This window comes from Pungitius pungitius, chromosome 3, assembly GCF_949316345.1.
Source record: "Pungitius pungitius chromosome 3, fPunPun2.1, whole genome shotgun sequence".
Lineage (NCBI taxonomy): Eukaryota > Metazoa > Chordata > Actinopteri > Perciformes > Gasterosteidae > Pungitius > Pungitius pungitius.
This window is the reverse complement of record NC_084902.1, coordinates 16004716-16020071: the sequence shown is the minus strand read 5'-3', so window position 1 is coordinate 16020071 and position 15356 is coordinate 16004716. Positions and strand designations below refer to the sequence as shown.

Below are 15356 nucleotides of genomic sequence, written 5' to 3'. Positions count from 1 at the left end.
AGCAACCTCAACACACCTAAAGCACCGGATGAGCCCAGGAATTAAATACATTGCATATCAGGCTGATTGTAAAATAAAAGCCATGCCAAATCCTGATGCTCATGCAAAATTGAGTTATTGAAAGTTAGGGGCATGAATAATGCATTTTGGCATGTAATATTTGAGGACATTTAGTTAGACATCAGCTAAATGACATCATCACTTTTGGCAGTTGATTGCATTATAACCCATGCATTACATTTTGCCTGGGGAGCAATTAGGGGTATGGTGTCTTTCTCAGGGCACATGAGACAGCCGGGATTTGAGCCGTCGACCTTGCGTCTCCCAGCGCACTACAGTACTCCATGCGCCACCATTGCCCCCAGTATTGCATATATTCGAGGAAACTTCGCAACGTGCAAAGCCTTGGGAAAACGCCACAGGGAGCCGAAGTGACAAGTGTCAGCAGGTTGATGGAGGCAGATCCAGACAAGACAGGTAACGGCTGGCTTTGGCGCTCACTAAGGTGACCAACCCTTCAGTCAAAACTGGCTGGGTCAGTTGAAACAAAAAATGAACTGCCATAGATCTACCGTATGTGTGTCTATGTGAGAGTGCCAATGTGTGGAAGTCATATAATGTGAGACTAGTATGAGCAAAACATAATGAAAAAAAACACCACATGGATGCTGTGCAAGCAAGGATAGACTGTGGGTTTGTAGTCTAAACCTTTGGTTCCTCATTTGACCATAGATCCTTTTTTTTCAACTGCGCTGTTCTACAGTCTATGAGGCCAACGTTAATGCAAAATGTGGGGAAGTGTCTATTAAAAATGAGAAGACGCTTTTAAACAGAGAAGCGTTGTTTGTGGTGGCTCTTATGTGAAACTAGACATTCCCTTGTATTTGATGTTAGGTGTTGACAGAATAATCCAGAATCTTGGGGTCTCAGCAGGCATCTTAAAGCTTTTGCAGTCAGAGAACCAATAGACTAGTTTATTGTAGCGATTGGAGAACTAAAAAATGATATCAAACCAATACCAAAAGATGAACATGAACAAGAATGATGTTGGTGGGTATATGTCTATACCCACCAACATCTAAGAGTTGATACATCAACAACACGATCCTGTATATACACACTCTACAACATCAGGAGAATCCGACCCCTTCTCATTCAGAAGGCGGCGCAGGTACTGATTCAGGCTCTTGTCATCTCCCGCCTTGACTACTGTAACTCTCTCCTGGCAGGTCTCCCCGCTACCCCCATTTGACCACTGCAGCTTATCCAGAATGCAGCAGCTCGACTGGTCTTCAACCTTCCGAAATACTCCCACACCACATCTCCGTTCTCTTCACTGGTTACCAGTGGCTGCCCGCATCCAGTTGAAAACATTGGTACTCACGTACCATGCTGTGAATGGATCGGGTCCAGTTTACATCCAGGACATGGTGAAACCCTACATCCCAACCCACACACTCTGCTCTGCATCTGCCAAGCTGCTTGTTCCTCCATCACTGAGAGAAAAAATGTTGACATGTAATGTAAAGATGTGGTTTCACAGTTTTCACAGTATTTGAATCTTATTGTATGTGTGAGAGGTTTTAAAAGTATTTTGATGATTTATCAAAGCGAGCCCCGAGGCCATTGTTGTCCAGGTACTCGTCACAGTTTCACTGGGTAACTGAAGCATGTGAGTGCGGCTGTGGGATCCTCAGTGACTCATGCGTCTCATGTCTGGGCATGGCATGTGATGTGATCGCTAACAGGAACCTGAAGAGACGAAAGAGACATTGATGGAGAAGTTCCCGACTGTGAAAATACCACAAGGAAAAGTCCTGAATTCAAAAGCCTTTTTAAATGTCGTTGATCATTGATCAGTAAAATGTTCCCTGGCAGTGTTGTACTATTGTATATGATGTTTGTGTATTAATATTGCTGCTGGATTATTGTGTGTGATGCCTTTTAGTGTTGTAGATGTTTTAAACTCTGCTTATCTTGTTGGTTAATTAAAGCTACAGCAATGCATATCCTGTAAGATTTAGATTATAATAACATACTGCAAAACTTTTAAAAGTTGACTTTGCTTGAAAGTAAGCTAGTATTCCCAACAACAGTTTACCACAAATACAACATTCAACACCAACTCATCTGTAGATATACCTGTATTGAACTGTAATCTGTAAAGCTACTGAAACTGTCAGTTTGCATATAATGTAAAGTAAACATACATTCTGCTTCACGTAGGACTCATTCTGCTGCAGACAATGTTTGTTATAGGGAGGAAATATAAATGTAACATAGGTGAGTAAAAGGTGAGTAAAAGCGCAAGGCGGGAGCTGGTGTGAAACTCGGTCATGTGCTACACATTTCAGGGAGGGACTGAAGGTTTGTATTTTGGCCTGAGGAACCGTTCCATTTTGATTTCTAGTATGTTAAGTTAGAGACCAGGATCAAGGCGTTTTTAGCTTTATAATTAACAGAACACAGGATACACTTTTGTTTCCATACTTGTTTATTAATTAACCCTCAAATACATGTTCTTTCAGGTGTGGTCATACCTCGTGTGAACTGAAATGAGTTAATGATGAAACACAGCATTCAACAAGAGCAAAGTGCTATCCTGCACATGGAGAGAATTTGTCTAAAAGAATAACCGGGTAGTAGTCAGTATGAAGGAAAGTTCGATGTGAGGCAAAAAAACACCCAAAGGAGATAGCAGAGCCTCAGAGAAACCGGTTGGACTCGCTACCGTTCCCACGACAGGTGACTGTTCAGCAGGTTGCTTTCAGCGAGTGACTACATGTATTTTTCCAAGTAGAGGCACCTGCAGAGACAACAACAAATGCAGAACTCCCTAAATAATGACAATGTTTGGTGCAGATAAAAAGTAGCATTTTTTTCAGAGATAATATTTTTGTAGAATTACTCCACCAATGAGTTACATCCAGCAAACAACACAAGCGTGTATAAGATAATAGAATGTGAGAATCAGTGGAATGTCTCTAAATGTCAGACTCAGTGAACTCATACTGTACAAATGACGAATGTATTACAACGTTGCAGCAGTTAGTTAATCCAAAAAGTCAACACACTGTTCCTGAACATTGGAAGGATTTAATGTTATTTTTTTAAACATGACCTCCATATGCAAATCAAGAAACCTCATACTAGGCTTCAAATGTCTAATCTTACGGGCAAGGGAAACGATAATTGCAAAAGGCGGGACCAGACCAAATTAAAATCAGTCTCTCTGCGTCAGATTGAGGGAGGAATTGTTTTGAAAAAATAAGTGAGGGTATTTTTGAACCTGCGTTGAGCAGGTAAAAACGTGTCTACTCAACTGATACTGCATGAATATGTAAAAAGGGAGCAGTGTCTCACCCTCCACGAGGGACTTCCTGAATGCATCATGTCAGCGAGTGGCGAATCAAGTTCCATCAGGTTTTATCTCGACACGGTTGTTAGAAATTCCAAGAGACGCAAACATTTAATACTTGGAAATACATTGAACACTCCGTGCACAGACAAAGCCGCAAATTGAAACTGGATGGTGATCACTCCCTTTAACCAGAAACATATTATTGAAGGGCATTTTCTACAAAAACCAAAAACATCATTGACACATCACAGAGAGAATGCAACAGTGGCTCCCTCTGTCTGTTAAAAACATGCACTTTCTGTATAATGTCACCTGAAATGGTTGTGTGAAGCCTCCAAAGTCCATGAACGAATCATTTGCATTTTCCCTCCCTGCTATCATTTGAACAGACGTTTTGACCCACCTCCTTTATTTCAGGATTTCTATAAAACCATTTTCTTTGTTTTATCTGTTTTAGTCATCAAAGGGGGGTAATGGATATGCACATTAGTGGCTTACTGAACACAAAGTCTGACTTTTATTCCAAAGGGGACTTCAAGTCTTTAAAGTCCAACTGAAATGGAAGTCACATTGTTTCCAGTTTCCGAAATTTGCTGTTCCCTCAGTGAAACTCAATACTTGGGCGGTGTACAGTTACAATAGACTGCGTAAAAGAAATATACTTAATCATCGTGACGTCACCCTCTAGTGTATCAGACCAATGGAGCAGAAGTGACCATATTAGGAATGAGTGACGTGAAGTCGCCGTATGCTTCTCTGGTAGCAGAAGCCACCTGTTAATCACAGAAAGCCTCCCCTTAAGCACACTCTACGGTCTATTTGGTCTAAATGGACAACAATTTGCATAAATCAACATCATGCTGTGTTGAAGACTTGATGACAGTACAGCGCTCCAGACAACTGTCGCTCCGCACACACATGCTGCCTTTTTTTTGTTGCATCCTATTGTTAATTAAAAAAACAATTTTGACCATGGAGGTGATGTGGAAAGGTCATAAAAAGGGCATTTTTCATTTTCTCTCAACTTTGAAACTAATGCTAAAATCGCATTCTATAAACTAATTGGAAATATTCAAAGCTGATAGAAGAAATCTGGACACATGTTCTTTGGTAAATGAATGTCAATGGGAGAATGGCAGGGTGGTTGAATGTTTGTGTGTGTGCGTGTGCATGTGAAGGGGGTTAAGCACAAGATACTCATGACCGCTGACCCCAGGTGACCTCTGTTGATTAAAGGAAAGCCTGTAATGACACAGACCTCAGAGGCCCCGTTGTCTGGTGAACAACAAGAGACTCTAGTAGTCCCACCTGTTGATTTAAGATTTGATTCAATTGGTAATCAGCCCATGTGACAATAAGGAGGAGCTACAGATTTAATAGTCAATAATTATTTAAACATCAAAGGAATTTACGGTTTGTAGGATTTACTCGCCCAGAAAGTTTGGTTTTAGCCTAAAACTTTTATCCTTTGCGGTTTCTCCAAAAATGACCATATAAGGAGGATTAAGTACACATATTGAGCCCTGGGTATGTATTTGTAGTTTGACATTTGCAATATTATGTCCCATAAAAAATCTGCTCATGTCCACTCTCAGGCTAATATTATCACTATTTAGTTTTTTAATATTTAACTAAGTATTCTCCATTTTAAATGACAACGCCTTAAACATACCCACTGACAATGAGGCTTGTTACCTCAAATCCAGAGTGGTTTTTTTCTTCCTGGTGGGATTAGGTATCACACCAGCCTAAAACAGGGCCTGTCATTGTTGCACTTTTTTTTTGATTCAGCAAAGTTCCTCAATGTTGTCACATGTCATGTACACATATACTAACATCCATAAGACATAAAATGAAATGGTGGTACAGGTATCTTTAAGTTATACAGTGTAATTAGAAATGAATGTCAACGGTAGATGTTAAAGACAATACTATCTTTAATATGTCATCCTTCACTGGCGTCAATAATCTCTACATGTACTTATTGTTAAAAAAACTTCTGTAAGAATACAATTAGTTTTCCCATGTGACAAAAATTCCAGATGAAACATCTGAAAGTATTCCCATTTGCAAGTGCAGTTTGAAGGTAAAAAAGAATGCCACCTTAAGCTGACTCCACCTTCAGTCGTCTAAGCTGTATAAGGAGAAGGTAGAATCCGTTGCTCCCTCTCTCTAAAAAAGTCTTATAGGACGTTGAGCCGAGAGATCCGATATCGCCTTCATCTGGGGAGGTTTGAGCTCACGGACACAGAGAGGCCTTCTATACCACAGAGGAAAAAGAGCCTTGTTCAGCTCCTTATTTCTCCTCAGCTCCGACAATGTACTCCGCAGGTTTGGAGATCCTCGGGATGATCCTGGCCGTGGCGGGCTGGCTGGGGGTGATGGTGGCCTGCGGCCTGCCCATGTGGCGCGTGGCAGCCTACATCGGTCAGAACATCGTCATCTCCCAGGTGATCTGGGAAGGCTTGTGGATGAACTGCTCGGTGCAGAGCACGGGTCAGATGCACTGCAGGGTGCATGACTCCATGCTGGGGCTGCCGGTGGACTTGCAAGCGGCCCGGGCCCTGGTCATCGTCTCCATGGTGCTGTGCGTCGTGGGTATCGGGCTGTCGGTGGCCGGGGCCAAGTGCACCAACTGCAGCCGTGACGTGAGCAGTAAGCCGCGGCTGGTGGTGACCGCCGGAGTGACCTTTGTGGTGGCTGGGCTGCTGCTGCTGGTGGCCGTGTCCTGGACTGCGCACGCCATCGTCCTGGGCTTCTACGACCCGCTCCTCCAGGAGACGGGGAAGAGGGAATTTGGGAACGCTCTGTACTTTGGCTGGGCTTCCTCCTGCCTGCTATTAGTTGGGGGAGCTCTCCTCTGCTGCTCGTGCCCACCCAGAGCGGTTGCAGGACCGAGCGGTAGCGGCTCGGCGCCCCCCCGGGTGGACTACTCGGCTGTCAAGATGCTGTCGGTGAACGGATACCCCAGAAGAGACTACGTATGAACACGCGAGTTGACAATGCAGATGAAGATGCGAAGAGTGGCGGTGGATGTTAATGCAGCATCGGGGGCTTGGACATTCAGTATGATGCATGTTTAATGGTGTGTTTATGTACTGGTGGGTATCTTATACTGCTTTCAAAACATTATTTCACGTGCAGGTTTTTACTTTCTTCCAATAAATATTGAGATTGTGTCTGATCTTAAATAAATACAAATGTCTATGCAATTTCCTCTGATTAAAGAAAGTTGTATTCAAGGTTTTAATCAAAAGAGAAAAACTTTTACAATGTGATTGTTGAGTCACATTATTACTTTAATATATAAATGTCCAAAAACATTTATATATTAAAGAAGATTGTTAAATTAATGTTAGTAACATTAGTGAATGAGTTCCTTCGTATGCACAAACATTGCCGGATGCCATCTGCAGAGCTCAGCAGAGTTTGACCGATACGTCAAAATTAGGTTTTGTATTTCAAAAAAGGGACAATGGGTGGCTTGTTTCAGAGAGGCACCTTATGCTTCCCTTCCATTGTAGCCCGTCCGCCATTAGCGAGAGCGAAACCGAGTCGGAGATAAAAGTCTCCTCCTCCTGGGGTATGTACCCTGGACTGTAACTGAGCCACAAAGACCCTATTGATCAGACGCCTTCCAACGGTTTACTTCGGAGCCCAGGTTGGATTCACTGTGACAAACATGCGTCGAAAGTCTCAAAGAGTCAACAGAAATGTTAATGAACTTAGAGATAAATTGACCAATGAAAAAATCAATGAAAAATACAAGCCTACGTGGCCTTTCCACACTAGTGAAGAATAGGCAATACACGGGAAACAAAAGAACAAGAAGAGAAAAATGTCATTATTTCTTGCCTCCTAAACTTAGCTTTGTCTTGAGCAATGAGGTTAATGATCTAAAAGGAGAGTCTTTTAAATATTCTTTAAAGTCACTGTGTGTCACTTCAGACCCTGCTGGCAGGATTGTGCTACTGAGTCCAGCTGTGCAGTTGCTTGCAACGACCCAGTCAGAGGTGAAGACAAGCTACAATGTCTCCCAGCATCTCCTCCCTCACAGGAGTTTCAACAAAAAAACACCACAAACACGCTATTGTTGCAACGGCACCGACATCAGCTTTCATAGTAAGACGCACCTCTAGACAAAGACGCTGAACTCCATTCAAAACGTTTTAAATAATCTCAGTAATTTGCGCATCATCATCATCAAACGCAAGCTGTGTTACAAAGCAAAGTGACACTTTAGACACCACATTGCACTCGTTAAAGAAGCAGCACATCTTCATTTCCATTCCCTTGCATTTTTGTAGGCTTTAAATAAATTAAAGGTGCAGTTTGGATTCAAAGGGAAACGAGGTGGTCCTGGTCAAACTACCAGGGGTCCATGTGTGCATGGGGGAGGGTTGTTGTCAGAGGCACTTAAATTGAGGTTGAATCCCATGATGCCCTGCGACCTTTCGGTCAAGGACACTGATAAGAGCCCGCCCTTGTGCCAACGCACACAGACGTTTGTCTGGTCCCGACTCTGGAATCATTTCTAGAAACACATGCATGTCCTGAGAGAAATACGTATGGCGTCCATTAAGGATTTTCCTGTGTGCCTTTTACATGCCGATGATGTATGTTTAGAGGGTAGTTGTCCTGTTTGTATTGCAGATCCTGCACTTGGGCTCCTTCATGAGCTTCCCATTATGACTAAAGAAAGCTGTAGGAAATATTTGTTTTTAGTATCACAGTGTAGTTCTCACTCCCAAACCTGTTACGCAATGTGTTATCATCCTGTGGTTTCGAGAGGAAAGTATTTTAAGATCAGTTTCGGGTCGAGAGGAATTATATCTTGAAACATATGAAATATTTTTATGTCTTCCCAATGCTCGCAATTAGATAAAACAAATCCGTTCTTATATTGAGTTGCTAAGTTATGAAGTTTACAGTGACTGGAAATATAAAGTTTTATGACCATTCGTCACTTTTGGCGCTCGCCAGACAGTTACAAGAACACTCTTTAGATAAGTTTCCAACGAACCTGATCTATTTAAAACCTCTATGTTTCACAACCCCTTTGTGTTCAAATCCCACACCAGTGAAAAGTATTCAATTCAGAAGGCTCCAGGCACTCATTTGTCAGAGAGGAGTACATTAAGTAAACCTCAATGCCTTCTCCTTTCAATCATTCATCCTCCGTTCTTTAGCGTGTCTGTTATTCTTTAACTACTCCACCTGAGATACAGGGCCTCTGTTTACTCTCCCCTCACCCAAATACGAGGGAGCGAGGGAAGTGAATGATTAAGCTGAGCCCTTTCACATCATCATACCGTTTTTTTGGACATTCAAACAAGGTGGGACAGAAGACGATTTGAACTCCCCTCTGGCCAATAACCAAGCGACCCCACCCCTCTCCGCGCTAAAGAAATCTACTGCTTATATGAGCAATCAGCAGTCCCGAGAATGCTCATTCAATCTACACCCCACCAGATTAAGAAGACCTCTGTGCATTTTTTCTCACACAGAGTTCAGACATGCCGTCAGTGGCACTTGAGATACTTGGAGTAACTCTGGCTGTACTGGGATGGTTCTTGGCCATTGTATCCTGCGCATTGCCCATGTGGAGAGTGTCGGCCTTCATCGGGGTCAACATCGTCACGGCGCAGACCACCTGGGAGGGCATCTGGATGAACTGCGTGGTGCAGAGCACGGGCCAGATGCAGTGCAAAATCCACGACTCCATGTTGGCTCTGAGCTCGGATCTCCAGGCCGCCCGCGCCCTCACCATCATCTCCATCTTGGTGGGCATGTTAGGGGCCCTGGTGGCAATGATGGGGGCCAAATGCACCAACTGTGTGGACGAAGAGTCGACCAAGGCTCGCGTGATGATCGCCGCCGGGGTGGCCTTTATCCTGGCGTCCTTGACCCAGCTGATTCCCGTGTCGTGGTCTGCCCATAGCATCATCGTGGAGTTTTACAGTCCGATCATACCTGAGGCCCATAAGAGGGAGATAGGTGCGGCCCTATACCTGGGCTGGGCTGCAGCAGCATTTCTGCTCATTGGTGGAGGCATCCTCTGCTCCAGTTGCCCGCCGCAACCTGAGATAAGGTACGGGCCCCCATCAAAGATGATGTACTCCCAACAAACTAGGTCGCTCGCCCCGAGCGTCTACAATAGGAGAGACTATGTCTGAGGTGGCACCTGCACTTTTCTCACACCCCAAGGGGTGGGGGGAAATACTGCTCAGAGAGAGCTGGAGAGGACAGTCATTGTTTTTATAACACGTATTTCTTCATCTTGAGATGGAGGAGTTGTAATGTTCACACCACCATACAGAACAGAGCCCACAACTAACTTGTTTTTCCTGCATTGAATATTTTGTGTGCGACACTGGGTCTGCTGGGAGCACCGATGCTGAACAACTCTATGTTGGTGCAGCAGTGCGCCCTGTGTTTTATACATGATCACAATGATTGTTTAATTTGTCAATCAATTCATGTGAAATGTTTTTGTATAAAATTATACTTTCATTAAAAAAATGATTTCTTTAGGCTGCTGGTTTTATTATTGTCGAAGTTGAGAGGGTGAAACATGGTATTTCAAAGTTTCAGGGAAACGTAAAAGATACATTTCCTCTCAAATGAAATATCAGTAAAGATATATTTCAATGTCTTGATTTTTTTTTCGTACTCCCAGGTGTGATGAGAAGTCAAGTTGAGAATCACTACCACGCAGTAATCATTGTGTCAAACATTTCAATGGGTCTTCAAGTGACTGTAGGTCGCACATTTGACTATACTGTTCATAACATAACTAACACACACAGAAATTGCAGCAACACATTCCAAAATAGATTATGTAAAATGTTTGATTTTCATGTCAACAGGTGCAAAGAAAAATCTGGTTCTGTGCACCCTGCATACCGAAACTTTAGGCTGACGGCTGGTAGTGGCTATCACAGCATCCACCTGGCTGTCTCCCGTATGTCTGTTAGCTTTGTGATAACAAGAACCTTAACTTTATCTGCTTCCCCACATTCAACTATCTGAGCTGCCCTCTCAGACAATAGACCTGTTTCATGTCAGAGGGGGAGAGACTGTCAACACTGGGGGGTTGGTAGGGGAATATCTAGGGAGACAGGCCCAACCCTGAAGAATTTCAAGGGCATTCTTCCGAGTCATTACGGCCCATCAAACAGAACACTGTCAGGTGAAAGCCGTTGTAACTCCAACCTAAAGGTGATCCTTAAACTGAAGGATCTGTAAGGTGTAAAGGGCTCAGTGTACATACAGCAGTTTTCTTTCTTGTTCCAATCAGGGAAGAACGTACGCGGCCCGCCAAGAGATGAACCACCGCCCCCAACTTTGTTTCCCGGAACGCTCAGATTATTCTGTGCTTCGGTCTGCGCTTAGTCTCCTTTCTTTTTCCCTTAGTGTGTGTGCAAGTTTAATTCAAGTTACTAATTCAATCCCCCTAATTACACGGGCGTTTGAGGCTGCCAAACGAAACGGAGGTTTCTGCTCAGCTCTCTGGGTCAGAGCTCAACATCTGTACTTACCTACCAACTTACTACCATCTGTTACAACTTTTTCGTAACTTTGTGTTGACACATTCTAAAATAAACTGAGAGCTAATAGCAAAATGTTTTTTGCTTCTAGAAGTGCTGGGGTTTTGGAGATTTCATTACACAAGTAAGGTATTCCTAATTTATCATCATCAGACCAACAAGATCTATTATAAGCAATTGATCTACTGGTTACTAAGGCCCTTGAATGCTCTGCTCCTTGACAAATTATAAAGGCTGTCCATGATTTCTGTGAGCATAATAAAAAGTTTCGGAATATAATTCTACTTTTATTTTTAATCAAACATTAGGCCTTATCCAACTATTTCTTTGCTCATAAAAACAAGAGTTTCGTGCCCTTTCAGCCGTGAAAGGCCTCTTTGTGGCCCATTGTGAAGCTGGCCATGTAAGCCGATAGCAGAATGTATCCAGGTCCTTCCTCCCCTTTTGGTGATGTCAGCTCCTTCAAGGACTCCTCCCCTCCACCCGATCTGCCTTATAAAGGATACTGGTGAAGCTGAGGCAACAGAAAATCACACACTCACAGAATATTACTTGGGTCTCCTTTTTACAGATTTATTTTCTACCATCTCCTCTCAGGTGTGACACAAACTCAGCTGCAGACAAGGAAGGTATTTCAGCATGTCTGTAGGATTAGAGTTGATAGGCATCTGCCTGTGCATTTTGGGATGGATTATTGCCATTTTGGCGTGCACCCTCCCCATGTGGAGGGTGACGGCCTTCATCGGCAGCAACATTGTGACCGCTCAGATCATCTGGGAGGGCCTATGGATGACCTGCGTGGTCCAGAGCACGGGCCAGATGCAGTGTAAGGTGTACGACTCCATGCTCGCCCTCTCCCAAGACCTCCAGGCCGCCCGCGCCCTCACCGTCATCTCCATCCTGCTCGCCATCCTCGCGGTGCTCATTGCCATCGCCGGGGCCAAGTGCACCAACTGCATTGACGACGAGGCGTCCAAGTCCAAGGTGATGATCATCTCGGGGGTGTTCTTCATCATTGCCGGAGTCATGCAGCTCATCCCCGTGTCCTGGTCGGCCAACACAATAATCAGGGACTTCTACAACCCGTTGCTTACCGACGCTCAGCGAAGGGAGCTGGGGGCCGCGCTTTACATCGGCTGGGCGGCGGCTGCCCTCCTGATTCTTGGCGGCGGACTGCTCTGCTGCTCATGCCCGCCACGCGAGACCAGGTACAATCCTTCGCGAATGGCCTACTCTGCCTCACGGTCTGCAGGTGGGCCAGGGTTGGAAAGGAAAGACTACGTATGAATGACGATCGGAGAGGAAAATAACTTGAGTCCCAAACCGGGTCTCCAAACTCAACTGAAGGTATACTGAGGAAGAGAGCTGAAGGGAACGAGGAGACCGCGTAAAGACGGATGTGCGTGATTTTGTCTTCGACGTTGGGTCGCTCTGTTTGGCTCTGGCTGTTTTTCAGAGACCGAAAATCCTAAAAAGGACTTTGGAGAGTAAATCTCCTTTAATTATGTTTCAAATGGGCAAAAAAAATGATGTTCTGTCTTTTTTAAAAGTCAACACGCTATATCTTACTGTCACAATCAAGACCAAATCATATATGCTTTTTATACAGTCATGGCCTCTTAATGTTTACCAGTGAATTTTTTTTTTTACAAAAATTGCCATGACTGCTTTATGAGTCACATTCATAGAAAGCCAGTGCTGTTAAGGGAACGTAGGAATTGGATGTGTTAAATGATACGAGTCATCAAAGGGTTTGGGTGTGGTGTGTAAATACTGCAATATGTGTGTCATTATTCCCCTGAAACTGTCAAGGCAAGTGATGCATGTATTCAATGCAGTTCTTAATGTATTGTGGGGTTGGTGGTGGGGGTGAGGACTTTGAGTGTCTTAAAATAGGGACAGAGGGAGAACCAAACCAGTAACAATCTTTGTGTGCGATAAACGACTGCAGTAAATATATATGACAAGATTTTTTTTTTTAATAAACATGACCGCTTTTTTTAAACACTGCATATATGTTTCATTTCAAACAAATGAATTAAAACTTCTGAAGATCGAACACGTTCTCTTAGCAGAGTTAAACTGGAGACAATACAAAATGACGGCATGCGTTCCATCCAGGAGCCTTCGTAAGAGCACCGACATTCGATCCCAGGAGGCTCCATTACCCACCACTGGCAACTTAACCACACACGCTCTCAACAATTAGCCACAGGATCAGTTAACGGTCAGAGGTGGGAAGTGGGAGTGCGCAGCAAAGGAGGCATTTCAGACAGGCATGATTTATTTGTTTTCCTCACAGACTTCTTTAATCATTGGTGGTTCTTTCCAACAAGCTTTGAAATACTAATACAATTATTCATTTGTGGGAGCGGCCCCGTGTGACCACCAACTTCTCCTTTTGGCCACTGAAACAGGTGTACTTGTTAAATTAGAAATACACAATGTATCTTTTGATTGAGGCCCATGGAAGACTCCAACCTCCCTTTAATCTTCCACCACCACCTGTGTTATTTTTACGTAAGGATGAGATGCATCAGCGCAGATCACAGTTCTCTAGACTATATTTCATCAAACCAGCCAGAGTTTGCGTTATAGACATGAGTGAAGTCTTTCAGCAGTCCAGCTACAAAAATACATGCAACCATGCCTGACAAAAGAAGCTAATGAAAAATGAATGCCCATCTTGAAGTTAATATAGAAGCGATACCTTGGCGGTATATCACATAACTTTCCAACTGTTGTCTCTTACTCCCATATCAATGTCGCCTCTAACAAAAGGACAAGAAACGGCTTGACATCTGGTCATGGTGACGGTAAGTACTGATCAGCTCATTTGAAATTCTAATGATTATTTGAGAAGATTATATTCATATTTTTCAAATGAGAAAATGCCACAGTGAGCCAAGTGACAAGTGTCAATGGAGGCAGGTCCAGACAGGACAGGTAACGGCCGGCTTTGGCGCTCACTCAGGTGACCAGTATGAATACAATGCAGAGGTTAAATAAAAAAGGAACATCAACCTGAGGTTCAAAAAAGCATATTGAGTATGTTTACACTACAACTGTGTTTCTTTGGCTTCAGAGTTTTATCTTATCTCTGCCACAGATTCATCAAAAGAAAATAAAAAAAAATGATTTCAGAATGAAACCAGTTTTGTGTGGTGATTTTATGGATTTCTTTTGTTGTGCAAATCTGAAAGCCATAAAGTGCCAATACCGATGGTTGATCGTTGAGAGTGAGTATATTATTGTTGTAGTCATTTTTAAAGTGTGAAATCTAAAGAGAGTTGACAGGACAGGACTTTTATATGATATTAAATAAATACCAAAGAAACAACACTCTCTACTCCTGCAAAAATGGTGTACAACAGAGCTAAAAGTGAGTATATGAATATTAAGAGTTGATAGTACATAGATAGTACAGGATTTAGAAGAATTTTCAGTTATATTGTTTTGGCAAAAAAAAAAAAATACATAAAAATGTTTCGCGTCTTATATCAAACTAATAGGATATTGTTTGAAACAATATGACAACTGAGAAAATATCCTTTTAAAATCTCTACAGGTGTCTACCTTTAGCATTAGTATGCATTATTTGAGTATTTTTACAAATTAGGTTTTAACTGATGTAAAACCATTATTGTTCAAATCGGTTTAATTCTCCTTAAATCAAATAATCTGCTACATTAAACATTGCTATGAACATTCTTTTGTGTTGTTCCAGTGGCTTGTTTAAGGCCCTCGGGCATGTTTGGTCATTGTTAAGCTAATTATTTATTCTGAAACAGGTGATCTCTAAAGCCGCCCAAAAATACATGTAGAACATGCAGCAGAAATGCCCCATTTATTTAGGGAGGTAGGAATGAGATATTCACATGGGGACTAACAAGAAACAACTACCAACAATATAGCACACTTAGGTTAACCAAAGGTTCCTCATGGCTGGATCTAACTGAATCTCATCAAATACCTAAACTTAGCTGACAAAAAAAACACTCTGCATTCTGTGAGACTCTTTGGTCATGCTCCGCTGGTTCTGGCCAAACTCGGGTCACATGACCGATACTGGGGAATGTGAAGGGCAGAGAGGTTGCCTGGCACATGAAGTAAGAAAGAGAAAGCAACCCCGCTCCCTCCCTGAAAATAACACAGACTCACTCTGTCCTCTCAGTGGAAACAGCATTGCACTCCTATGGTTTCTTACCTGCAACACCAAGTTATCTAAATCCCAACCTGAACCACAACAGACCCACAGAGGAACTGATTCAACAAGAATGCTTCCCTGTGAATCAGAGTTACTGAAACATGAATGGTTTTCAGTTTGAAAATGTCAGTCAGAGCATTTTCTTCTCCTGGAGAGAGTTTAATTTCAAGTGAGTCGTACCCTTTAAATTCTTAACCCCTGGTTCTGACAAGTGAAGTCAACGTGGATGTGCAATTTC

General features: G+C 42.9%; 2 protein-coding genes across 3 annotated transcripts; both read left to right on the top strand.

Moving 5' to 3' along the window:
• Positions 1 to 5322: 5322 nt before the first annotated feature.
• LOC119224578 (claudin-4) lies at positions 5323 to 6348 on the top strand. Of its 2 annotated transcripts, XM_037481808.2 has the most exons (2): positions 5323 to 5338; positions 5693 to 6348. In XM_037481808.2, the coding sequence occupies exon 2, from the start codon at positions 5710 to 5712 to the stop codon at positions 6346 to 6348; it is 639 nt and encodes a 212-aa protein (XP_037337705.1). In that variant the 5' UTR covers positions 5323 to 5338; positions 5693 to 5709. The 2 variants fall into 2 exon arrangements, with proteins under 2 accessions (XP_037337705.1, XP_037337616.1); XM_037481719.2 differs by lacking the exon at positions 5323 to 5338 and having other exon boundaries at positions 5680 to 6348.
• A 2301-nt stretch (positions 6349 to 8649) lies between these two features.
• LOC119224800 (claudin-3-like) lies at positions 8650 to 13256 on the top strand. Its single transcript, XM_037482209.2, has 2 exons — positions 8650 to 9358; positions 11537 to 13256. Exons 1-2 carry the CDS (start codon positions 8878 to 8880, stop codon positions 12196 to 12198), a joined length of 1143 nt encoding a protein of 380 aa, XP_037338106.2. The 5' UTR covers positions 8650 to 8877; the 3' UTR covers positions 12199 to 13256.
• The last annotated feature ends 2100 nt before the right edge of the window (positions 13257 to 15356 follow it).

Coding starts and splice junctions, on each gene's coding strand:
- LOC119224578 (XM_037481719.2), top strand. CDS start 5,680: ATGTACTCCGCAGGTTTGGAGATCCTCGGGATGATCCTGGCCGTGGCG.
- LOC119224800 (XM_037482209.2), top strand. CDS start 8,878: ATGCCGTCAGTGGCACTTGAGATACTTGGAGTAACTCTGGCTGTACTG. Junction 9,359..11,536: donor GGCCCATAAGAGGGAGATAG/GTGCGGCCCTAT, acceptor GCTGCAGACAAG/GAAGGTATTTCAGCATGTCT.